We start from the raw sequence: 11,306 nt of genomic DNA, 5'->3' as shown, positions 1-11,306 counted from the left end.
GGCTAAATGTATGATTGACAGAAAAATCCACCATTCGCAAGAGAAAGAGGCGACATAAAGGACCAATCGCAATTCTCTTCCTGTGATGCCGTGTAAGTTTTACAATGCATAAAATCACTTTAAAATCCCAAGAGCAGGTGACTCTTCAATAAACCTATTATTTCTACTTAGTAATAAAACATTGATCCTGTGATAGTGGATTTCCACAACGAAGCCACCCGGCTATTTGAAAAGCAAGTTCCGCCCAGAAAATGATTGACGTTTGAGGACCAACAGGGGTACGCTTGTAATTTCCACGGGCGTATCCTGGAAACAAACAGGAGTGAGTCAAGACATGGTTTGGGGGATAAAATACCAACTACAACCAAGGTTGCAGCTCCCTATCTTTAGAATATGGTCGTTCTAATGCTGTGGCATTCATTTGTTATTTTTGTTATGGTTGTTAACCAAGACTTGTCTTAGCCCACTTTGCCTCGGTAAATTTCAGGGACGCCAGTGTAAAAACAAGCGCCGCTCAGGGAGATACGAGACGTGGGTTCGATTGTTGTACAACTCCAGACAGACTGTGAGGGCGGGGTTTAAACGCTTTTCTATTAAATATATTACTATGTATGTACAGCCCCCGTTGATATCAATGAAATCCGTCACTATTATCTGCTTTTCGAAGAGTGAATAACTAATTGAAGACTTCAATACAACCAACTATGTTATATGTTTTCCAAGAACGACCCCGTGTAACTCGAAAGGAGCGCACCTCAGCATTACAGTGGGTGGAAGAGCTCAGACCACAAATTGAGTTGTCATTTGTTCAGACTCCACTGCAGCCCTTCAGAGTTTGACTTCAAATACAACAATAAGAGAAGATCTAGTGTTGGAAATATTAATGATGTTGTGGAGGTTATATAAAACTGGAATTACTGTGCAGTTTTGTTGGGTTCCTGCCACATGGGTGTTGATGGCAATGAGAAAGCAGACAATATTGCTAAAAAGCATTGAAATTGAGAGGTGAGGTAATTATGGAAATGTCTTTTGGTAAAGGTGAAGCAAAATAATTAATTAGAAAGGCAGTGAAGGACTCATGGCAGAAGGTGTGGGACAATGGTGTAAAAGGGAGACATTTTTATAGCATACAGAAGTCAATTAACATGAAGGTTTTGAAAAGGAAAGTGTAGGAGAGAGGAATGAATCATTTCAAGATTAAGATTAGGTCATACTAGTTTAAAATCAACTCTGTATTTAATGTCAAAGTCCGTGTCTGATAAATGTGATGAGTGTGATGTCACAGAGAGTGTAGAGCATGTGATTCTTAAATGTGGCAAGTATGAGGTAGAAAGGAACAGTTTAAGACATAGGGTGTACGAGCTGGGACGGGAATGGAGTTTAGTAGGGTTATTAGGGAGGAGTGAGGTGATGAGGTATTGTTATAAGGCAATCCTTGTCTTTCTTAAAGATGCAGGGATAGACAATAGGATATAAATGTGGGTATCTTATTTTATTTAGGTATTTCCTTTTTATTTCTTCCCCCTTTAAAGCAGCACAATGTAACTTTCAGCTTTTGTTGAGTTTGGCGGCTCCTTTGGACAAAAGCGGTAGTGCTTTACCAGAAAGAACACTACATTTCCCATGAGCACCAGCGCGTACTGCCAGAAAGATCCTATCCCTGTCGCGTGCATTTGTTTTGATAGTAAATGAAGATGGGACAGACTTTCAAAACTACTTTTCTGTTTCACCAAGTGAACAGACGGAACGCAAAGAAAATATGTTAAACTGGTGGAAAGGAACTGGAATTTACCGGGATACCTTAAACAAGGGAACCAGGGAGCGGTATATGGAGAAAATAATGATTATTAACGGTTTGGATCCACATGAAATCCCTAAAGAATGGAGCTCCTCGTCGGAGCTGCACTCTTTAGAAGGATTTACTGCCGCAGTTCTGCAGAATCACCGTCTCCGGCTACCTTGTTTAGGAGTGTTTGGCAGCTGCTTTGGTAAATGTTTGACTCGCCATGTGTTTCAATACATTTGTATAATAGTACAACATACAGTACATGTTTGTATTACTCTTACTTTTCTTTTCTTTTTTTTATACCGCTATATTATGCTGAAGAGGCTCCGAGGCGTAAGCAATATTTTTGTTTTCCTCGTGAGATTATTATACATACTGCGTTTAGCTGGAGAAGTGGGGAATAAAACCCGTGTTTTGATCCGACCCCGTCTGTGTGAGTGTCTGTTTCTGGTTTACTGTGGAAGTTTATGTTTGGTCGTTACAGCCGCGATCCAAGCGAGCCGACGACTCTTTTAATCGGTTATCTCAGATACTTGGTCTTCGTGGTTCTGCCTCCGAGCAGGAAAGCGGTGAAAAGTAAAACCATTAGCGATCTTTTCCCCACGTCTGTTGTGTGGAGCTGCTGCAGCAGCAACGCAGCAACAGGTTACCAGCTTCTGCGGAGCTGCGCTCCACGCCCCGCCCATTTTCGTCTCGAATGCGAATCGGGAAGGAGGGGGAAGTGACGTATGCCGTAAAGCAGTCAAAGCCGTAAAAATGTTTAGTTTTTTAGTGTGGCAGGGTTCCTACCATGCTCCTCAAAGTTACATAGTGCCAGTGAAGGCGATACAGACCCCTCAGACCATGACAGAGGTGTCATTAAACCTGTTGGAAGTTGATGTACCATCACCATGACTCTGGAGATATGATATTAAGGTGGAAAAGTTACATAGTGCTGCTTTAGACTATAACCTGATGTACTAATTATCCTGGTGTTACACACTCCGGTACAGTAGGTGGCGGTATGCACCTAATAACGTTGGTTGAGCTCCGCCATTAAAGTTAGAGAAGAAGGAGAAGAAGAAGGAGCGCACCTCGTGACCGGGCTTGGCAGCGGACCAATCACATTCCTCTACGTCACAGGGGGCGGGGTCTCGGGAGTTTAGTCGGCAGGAGCAGCAGGAGCTTGGCTGTCTAGGTGGCAATTTGACGAAGTTGTCTCGGGGAAACTTGGCGCCTGGAAAAACGAAACCACCACCATGACTTCGACGAACATGTTTCAAGGGCTGGATAATGGCGCAAAACCAAGTTCCAGGTGAAGAATAATACGCCCCCGTGGGCGGCTCGTTTTTATCTGAAAGAAATGGCCTGATATGAAGAAGTGCCTTGTTTCGACTGTCGCTCCGTCACTTATAGTTTTCAGGATATCTCAGTATTTCCCTGCATGTCTTTTCTAATATAACCAAGAGTAAGGGTCGCATTGGGCGTGGTTCACGGGTAACGGTGTTTAATGGCTGGTGTAACTTTTGTGAACAGGAACAGCAGGATAGCCCGCTAGCCCACCAGGCGTGTCTGCGGCCGCGGAAACGGGAGGTCTTTAGGCTGGTTTATGGTTCCGCGTTACACAGACGCAGAGCGATACGCACCGTACGGTAGGCTACGCCGTACCCTACGGCGTAGGGTCTGCGTCGTTTTAACGCATAATTCAGGCTTTTGTCTTTCTTCCTACATGACGCCCGGGCTTTTCCTCAAAAGCATCTCTTCATTGGGATTCGCTTTACCAAATAAACCAAACAGTCTGACTAGGTGCATATTATTTTTGACCTTTAGCGGTGTCAGAAACAAGTGCGTCAATATTAACGAGACTTTCGAGACATATGGCGCCGTTAAGGAGGATATAACCTGTTATTTTGTCTTTTCGCCGCTCCATGTGTTTTGCTCTGTCACATATTTATAGCCACGTTACTCAACGTTTTGTGCTCGTGAACTTTGCCTGCCAGGTTTAAAGTCTGGCCCATTTTAAGCTCTTACAACTAGAGACGTTTTCAAAACAACACGGCCCACTTCACTTCCTCAGAAGTAAAGTGTACTGACGAAATTGTGCATAAATAGATGCATAAATAAAAACTAGCCTTACATTGTAACAAAAAAGCTACATTTAAAGGGGCTAGCATTTGAAATAGTGACATCAAAATTATGTTTCAGATTATAACTTTATCCTAAACGCACATTGCTGCTTATTAGGACTTAGATTTTGGAATTCAGTTCACTATTTTTTGTCTTGAGTCTGTCCTTGTTGGGTAAAACGTTTGTCTTCAATGAGATAATGTCCACTAAAGGTTATTGTATTTCTTATGCAGGGTGCTGCAGCCTCCTGGTGGCGGCTCCAGTAATCTGTTTGGTGGCTATGAGGAGGATTCTGCACCAAGAAGAAAACCTAATAAGATGGCCTCCAAAGTTTTTGCCCCACCGGAGGATTCCCAGAGCGGATCCAGACGCTCCAATCCACCAGGTCTGGTACATTTGTTGGGGCTTATAGCTGTAAAAGACAGCATAGTCAAGCCATTTGTCTGTCTAGGGTGTGAAAATTGTTGCTTTAATGTTATGACTCTAGTAAAAACACTTTCACAGCTCCTGTGTGTACAAAATCCACCTTCCGAATCTGTTAAGTATCTGATATAGTTTGTGGTTCCTGAGTTTGGTTTACTGTTGAAAAGAGGCCTGTTTATTTGTTTTATTTTTTCATTAATATACAGGAACTGTGAAGTCATTCACTACTCTGCACCATTTTTCCTTTGGCCTCCCTGACATAACTTCTGACTCTTTAGATTGTGTTCATTGAGAGTTATTTGCTTTTACAGCAAAAGTAGTGCTGAAGGGTAATGGCTACTCAAAAGGACCAATTTGCACGTTAAATTTCTTATTACATTTTCTTTATAATTATAGAACTCTGTGTCATGAAGTCACGGTCACTGTGTTGAACTTAAACATCCTGGTGATACTTTGTGTAGGTGGGAAGAGTAGTGGAATATTTGGTGACCCTGAACCACCAGCTCAGACACAGAAAGCCATGCCTCCAGGTGGACCAGCCAGCAATATATTTGGGGCTGCAGGGAGTGCACCTGCAGAAAGCTCAAGCCGGGGCCACCCAAATAAACCAAAGGTAGGTGATCCTCCAACTTCAGATTTTACAATAAAATTAACTAGTTTATTTTTATTTATTTATTTATTTATTGCCCTTTACGTTTCACATCCTTTCCTCATTCACAACTTGTTACTTCATTCATTGTGGTTGCTGCTATGACAACTCGCTTGCGCCCTGGGGATTAATAAAGTGGTTCTGATCCTAATGAGACTGCGAGCTCGTGAAGCTTGGATGACCAAGTTGATGATGATTTGGAAATGTATTCATTGTGTCGTCATTGGTGTGCAGAAAATGTGTTTTGAACATATTGAAAGATTAGCAATTTTGTGATTCTGGACCATTGGCCTTTCTTACACATTATTAGCTAGTTATACATCATTTGCATTTGAATTTCTATTCGAGAATGCATATGTGTTTATTTACTATTTATGTGAATTCAGCACCTTGATTTTCTTGGGAATTAAAGTACTTTTGCTTAGGGCTGGGCAATTTTGACAAAAATAAAATTACGATTGTTTTTCTCTGAACTTTTTTTTTTTTTTAAACTACAAAAGATGATGGAATAAATTATTTCAAATATTTTACCTGTCTTATTTTTAAAAGAAAAATAGCAAACAAATTTCCCCATTGGGAATAAGTGGAACTGAAATACACTGTAAATCCTCATTGGGTTTTTTTAAAGTGACAATTACGATCTTAATAAAACAAAGACAAATCCCTTCACTTGAAAATTAACATATTCTCCACAAACAAAGTGCCCTTATTTGGGAATAAAGTGAAAACCTTAATTAAAAGCAGATACCACCTTCAGGCAGACCTCGCAGCAGGGCGTGGTTGGCTCTTTATCAGAAACTGCGAAGCTGTACCAATTACGCACAACTGACTTGATTTTCTTGCCCTTATTAGCAATGAAATTCTTGCTTCCTTTAGCAAATGCCGACATGCTTACAGAGGGATGAGGGTGGGGAGATTGTGGGCGCTCTCGCAGCTTCTTAAGGGGGGAAGGAGGACTATGATAGCTTAAAGAATCACACCCTTTTTTTTTATTTTAACTTATTTATTTTAAAACATTGTCTTGACTAAAAAAAAAAAGATTTTGACTTTAAATCGATTAATCGCACAGCCATACTCTTGTCTGTTTAAGATCAGGAATGTTTACATTTCTGCTTTGTAATTCTAAATGCACTCTTTCCTGTAGAGCTTTTTCGTTCTAATTATTTGTTATCAAAAACTCAAATGAGACACTACGGCTTACTCTCTTTTGAGTGACTTAATATTTTTTTTTAGATAGATTTTGCTTTACAAGTTTTTGAGTGCGTAACTGTCTCAGCTCATCTTGAAAGTTTCAAGTTGAGTTATCTGCATAGCTCAGCCACAGATAAGTGGTCAGTCACAGGATTTGGTGCCAGAGGGGTCTCGTCTTCCTTCAGCCTCCGTACTCATCATTGTTGGTTCTAATGCTCCGTCAGCCTTCTCCTCTCTTTAACTTTTCAGTTTTTTTCAAAACAGTCCAATAAAGATCAATTCACAGAAATGGCTAGACAGATTATTGGTCTTTGCGTTATCAAACATGGACACAATGCAGTCGAGGAACGTGACCACAGAAAGGACAAAGTGATGGAGCCTAAAAGCAAAATACGGCTACTAATTTCAACCACTTAAGCTGATACAATAGCCAAGGTGAACAGCAAACTAGTTTACTGATAATGTAACTACATGAATGCAAATATATGTAAAATCTTAACTCAAATTCTTGATGTTGTATGACGGTGTATCTGGGTTTGTTTGGAACGGTCTTTTCTTCTGAACAGACAAGGGGAACTTGCCAGCATAAACAGTATGTGGTCATTTCCTCATCACAGAAATTGAGAATGATGCAAGGATGTGACCTAGACTTTTTTTTTTCTCTCTCTCTCACGTTGGTAGATTTTTGACAGACATTTTTTGTTAGCTTTTAGTTACTGTGTTACAGAATTTGCATTGCTGCTCTTGGAAGAAAGTATGAAGGAAGAGGGTATGCTTTGTTTTTGTTTTATTCAATTTCTCTGTCCCCATCGACAGGACAATCTAACTGTGGGACCTGAACCTGAATCAAGTGAGTAACTCAATAATTTCTAAAATGGACGTTGTAAAATATGCAGAATCCTGTAAATATTTCGACTAATGGGCCTAACTGCAGATTAACAAGTCTGAATACAGTAACCCTCCCTAGCATAGGTTTGTTTTTAATGCTGGAATGTCTACAGTGTACTGTGCAATTATAACCTGCATGTGATGTGGATTTGTCCATGATTTGTAGTGCTTGTGCTCACAATTCTTGCTTTTACTGAAAACACTCTCCTCCAGGCTGACATTTGTAATATCAACTACAGGTCTGTGGTGTGTGTGTTTTTGTCCACAGTTGATAATATACAGGCCCCAAGTTTCCCAGTCCACATCTAGTTAGTTTAATTTGAATTTTGAACTGATAACCCTTTATTTACTGTGGGCCTGCCGGTAGGCCTGTCTTACAAAGGCTTTTCAAATTACTGTTACTGTGTTACCATTTCTGCTGGAGACCAAATTCAATTGGTTTCCAAAAGAATAGACGCGTGCTTTATAAAAATATTCAGTCTATTACAACAGCAAAAAGCATTCACAACGTACTTTTGTGTGAAAACAGACGGAAAATTCAGCTCTGCCTATATTTTGCTGGGGTTTTTCTAATTGCCAAAGCTATTGAAAAAAAGGCAAAGGCACGTATTTGAAAATTGATTTCTGACTCTTTTGAAGCCCAAATATCAAAAGAACGCTAGGCACCTTAAAGGGATGACTTGGTCTTTTAATATAGACTTCATACGAACCATTTGAACTTTTTTTTTTTTTTTTTTGTAGTTTTGTCTCGTAAAGCAACATCTCTCCTGTTATTGTAATAGTCATCTTCCCTTTTTTTTTCTCAAGCACCTGAAGCCAAAGTCAGCCAGCCAGAGGTGAAGGAGGAACCTGCTCCTCCAGCTCCTGTGGTCGTCAAGGAAGAGCCTGAAATTGTCTCGGCTCCTCCACAGCCTGCACCAGCTTCTTCAGCTGCTGATGAGGAAGCGCTGAAGAAGCATGAGCCCCACCTGGGACCCCGGCCTCGCTCTCACAACAGGGTCATCAATCCCCCAGGAGGAAAGTCTAGTGTGGTATTCTACTGACCAGCTGAGCATACCCCTTCTCAGAGTTTGTGTCTATACGCTTCGGTTTCTTCATTGTTAATCTTCTGTCATTCCTACTCTTCTCTCCTGAAGCTTATCTCATCTGTACAATACATGACGATCCAAAGGACACATTTTGTTTTTTCACTCTAGATTCCTGGTTTATTGTTTCATCCTCAACTTCTTGCACTTTCTGCTCCTCTCCTCCTTGCCATATGTTTGTTTATAGTGCTGTCCACTGAAATCTGCTATGATACAATCATCAATAAATCGATCAAATTGCTGTTGCATAATCACGTTGACTGTAACACTGTTCAGGCTCAGTTTTGCGGTTGTTACTGTTTGCATTGTAAACATGTACACCTAGTTTGGTTAAAGGCACAACTTTTGACACGGAAAAAACATTTATACCTTTTAAAGAATGACTTGCATGTTGGAATTAGCACTAGTATTTTGAGCTTAAGACGGATCTATATTCAAATGATGTGGTGTTTGCTAAATGAACGGCATACTTGCTCAGTTTTCAGGCTTTTTGTTTTCTAACTTTAATGTCTAGGCATTCAGTTCAGAGGGGTAACATCTCACCAATTTACAGTGCAAAATGTTCCAGGGACTTCAACTTGTGCTGCATATTTTTATGCTGCCAGATACTTGTTAAAAAAAACCTCAATTTGTTTGGTAGAATTTGAATTGAAAACCCATGTGACTAATCTCAAACCGTATCAGCCTAACTTGTTTTTTTTTTTATGACCATTTTCATTTCCTTTTCTTTTTTCCCCCATCAAGATGTGTGTAGCAAATTATTTTCTGAGATGATACAAATCTGTGGTCAAGAGTAGATGCCAAAAATTGACAACAAATGATACAAAGACAAATGCAGTTGTTTTTCAATTGTTTCTGCTTCCTGAAAGAAATTCCATTTTGATTTTTATGTGAATGTATTGTGCAGGTACTTTTCTGCTGCTTTGTCCTCATTGCTTGCTGTTATGAGAACGTGCCTTCTTTTCTTTTCTTTTTTTGCTTGGGGTAGGCCTCTGTTTATGTTTTAAATTAAAACGGTTGAAGACAAGTGAACTCTGGACAAGCTCGCAGCCTACCTGAGTCCTGGTGGGCTCGCCAATAACCACCTTTTCACCTTCATCATGGCGCACATTCATGGTATTCTTGTGCCTGCCTGTCCCCTCTGTTGATGTGCCTGGCAGGCAATGAGTGCAGCAGAAGAAACGAATCCTGTGAATTGCAATAAAATTGATATTTTGCATTTCGATTCTGACTCATTGTTTACATTGAAAAAAACCAACAAATCCTTCATTTTTGAGTTATGTGGGTGATGCATCTGTGATCACTTCTTACAAACTAAAGCGGCGTTAACACGCCGGTAAATATTTGTCTGGATGCGTGCAAATTTGACACACAATCTAAGTTCTGTCTGCTCCAAATTTGAGGTTAATTCTTGAACAGCTGACGGCTGCTTTTGTGACTTGCCTGAAGCTGCAAAGCTTTTTTTTTTCCCCTAGCCACACAAGATTGCATTAAAGCAACTTGAAGGCTCAAACTATCTCCCTTTGCACTCACTTGAATAAACAAAACAAAGTACCACCTTTTTGAATTTTAGATAAAAATGACTGTTTGCTAGTATCATAATGTGTTTTAGCTGGTTGTTGCTAATTTTCATCAAAATTCTTAAAGAAACCAAGCTTCCATCCTAAGCCAGTTGTTAATGTATTCTAGTTTTTAATTACTAATTTATTTGGTTCAGCTAAGCCTTAAAATAAAACACGCACATGTACTATGCATTATAAAGATTAGACAAGTAATTGTCTCTGACTTCATAGATTAATTGATAATTATCTATATATTTAGACAAATGAAATATTCTCACTGGTGTTTTCATTTAGTCAGGCAAATTAAGTAGATTTACAGGCTGAGATATTGTTGCTCTTCCAAGTATATCTGCAATAACAGGAGTGACCAAAGTTCACCTGTCCAGGGTTCCCCCCGCCGTTTTTCCCAGTGACCCTGAATAGCATTAGTAGAGTCTAGATGATAGATGGATGACAAGAATTAATACAGCCATTGTTGTGTATTGCACTGTTAAATCAATTTTGATTAAACTAAATAACTTCAACTTCGCCGTCAACTTCAAGAAAATCTGTCTCATCGTGTTCAAGCGACTTTAAAACTGGCTTGTTTTTCTTCTAAAAGTGATGCTTCTGGTTCACCGGAGCCCCGTGTTGTTTAAAAGGTGATTGATGGTGAGACCGGGCGGGGACGTTTGTTGTCCTTGGAGTTAAGCTTGAATCTTCATGGATGTTTTTCTCTGCTCTTCTGTCTACCACCTCAACCGTCTTTATGGTCAAGCTGAGGTTAAATTTAAGTTTGCAGCTACATCCTGGGAAATTGGTTACACTCTCTTGAACCTTTTAATGCCAATACAGATAGAACATTGTGAAGATGTTACAATCTTAAATTTAAAATACTTATCTATCATGCTCTTCCAAAGTCCTCAAACATCTTGCAACTCCTGTGATTTATTGGAATTTTACACAGTTTTTGTACGTCAGCATTCCTGCTTACACCAGGAATCTTCAAATAGCTCTCTGTAGAATTTGATCTGAACCTAGACTTACTCTTAGGTTTAGACCTGACACAGATGCACACTCATAAACTTGAGCATTACTCTCATTTTCCTTTGTTTTAACATTATAAATAACTAAAGTATACCTTAAAATATGTGGTAGTTTCACATTGAGGGAGTTATGGTGCTGGGAGTGGTACGCCCCTTATCTGAGCAGTTTTTCTGCTTCATTAGCCAGTTATTGTCTCTATTGTTAATCTTCTCACTGCAAACAATAACCCAAGCTTGACTGACTGAAACAAAGTTCTCAACTGCTTGTATTTTCAAACTGTTTTTCTCTGGATATTCCTGTGGTGCATGCTGGGGAAAAAGAGAGCTCTTAACCATTTTAAATAAATTACTCCAGCCGGTAACAGGTCACTAAATTAGGCTTATCCACCATATGTTACACCGATTAAGACAGTTAATTCATTTTTTTTTTCATAGAATTCTTTGAATACTAACTCAAGATATGGAGACAGTCCATCCATCCAGCATCTATACCAGCTTCTGAGTGATGGAGGTGCATCTTATTATGCTGTCTTCAGATGACAGGCGGCTACACCCTGGACAGATCTGTCAATAAAATTACTTAGAAAAACT

General features: G+C 39.8%; 1 protein-coding gene across 1 annotated transcript; it reads left to right on the top strand.

Moving 5' to 3' along the window:
* The first annotated feature begins 2,911 nt into the window (after positions 1–2,911).
* jpt2 (Jupiter microtubule associated homolog 2) lies at positions 2,912–9,353 on the top strand. Its single transcript, XM_061711661.1, has 5 exons — positions 2,912–3,080; positions 4,126–4,277; positions 4,777–4,928; positions 6,972–7,005; positions 7,851–9,353. Exons 1-5 carry the CDS (start codon positions 3,025–3,027, stop codon positions 8,084–8,086), a joined length of 630 nt encoding a protein of 209 aa, XP_061567645.1. The 5' UTR covers positions 2,912–3,024; the 3' UTR covers positions 8,087–9,353.
* Positions 9,354–11,306: the final 1,953 nt, after the last annotated feature.

The sequence above is a fragment of the Cololabis saira genome, chromosome 21, assembly GCF_033807715.1.
Source record: "Cololabis saira isolate AMF1-May2022 chromosome 21, fColSai1.1, whole genome shotgun sequence".
Taxonomy (NCBI): Eukaryota; Metazoa; Chordata; class Actinopteri; order Beloniformes; family Belonidae; genus Cololabis; species Cololabis saira.
Note: the sequence above shows the minus strand (reverse complement) of the source record. Positions and strands in the feature narration are given on the sequence as shown.

What these genes read in the sequence shown, in the direction of transcription:
- jpt2 (XM_061711661.1), top strand. Translation starts at nt 3,025, where the DNA reads ATGACTTCGACGAACATGTTTCAAGGGCTGGATAATGGCGCAAAACCA. An exon ending in CAGACGCTCCAATCCACCAG is followed by an intron (nt 4,278 to 4,776) that starts GTCTGGTACATT and finishes TACTTTGTGTAG; the next exon opens with GTGGGAAGAGTAGTGGAATA. An exon ending in GCCACCCAAATAAACCAAAG is followed by an intron (nt 4,929 to 6,971) that starts GTAGGTGATCCT and finishes CCCCATCGACAG; the next exon opens with GACAATCTAACTGTGGGACC.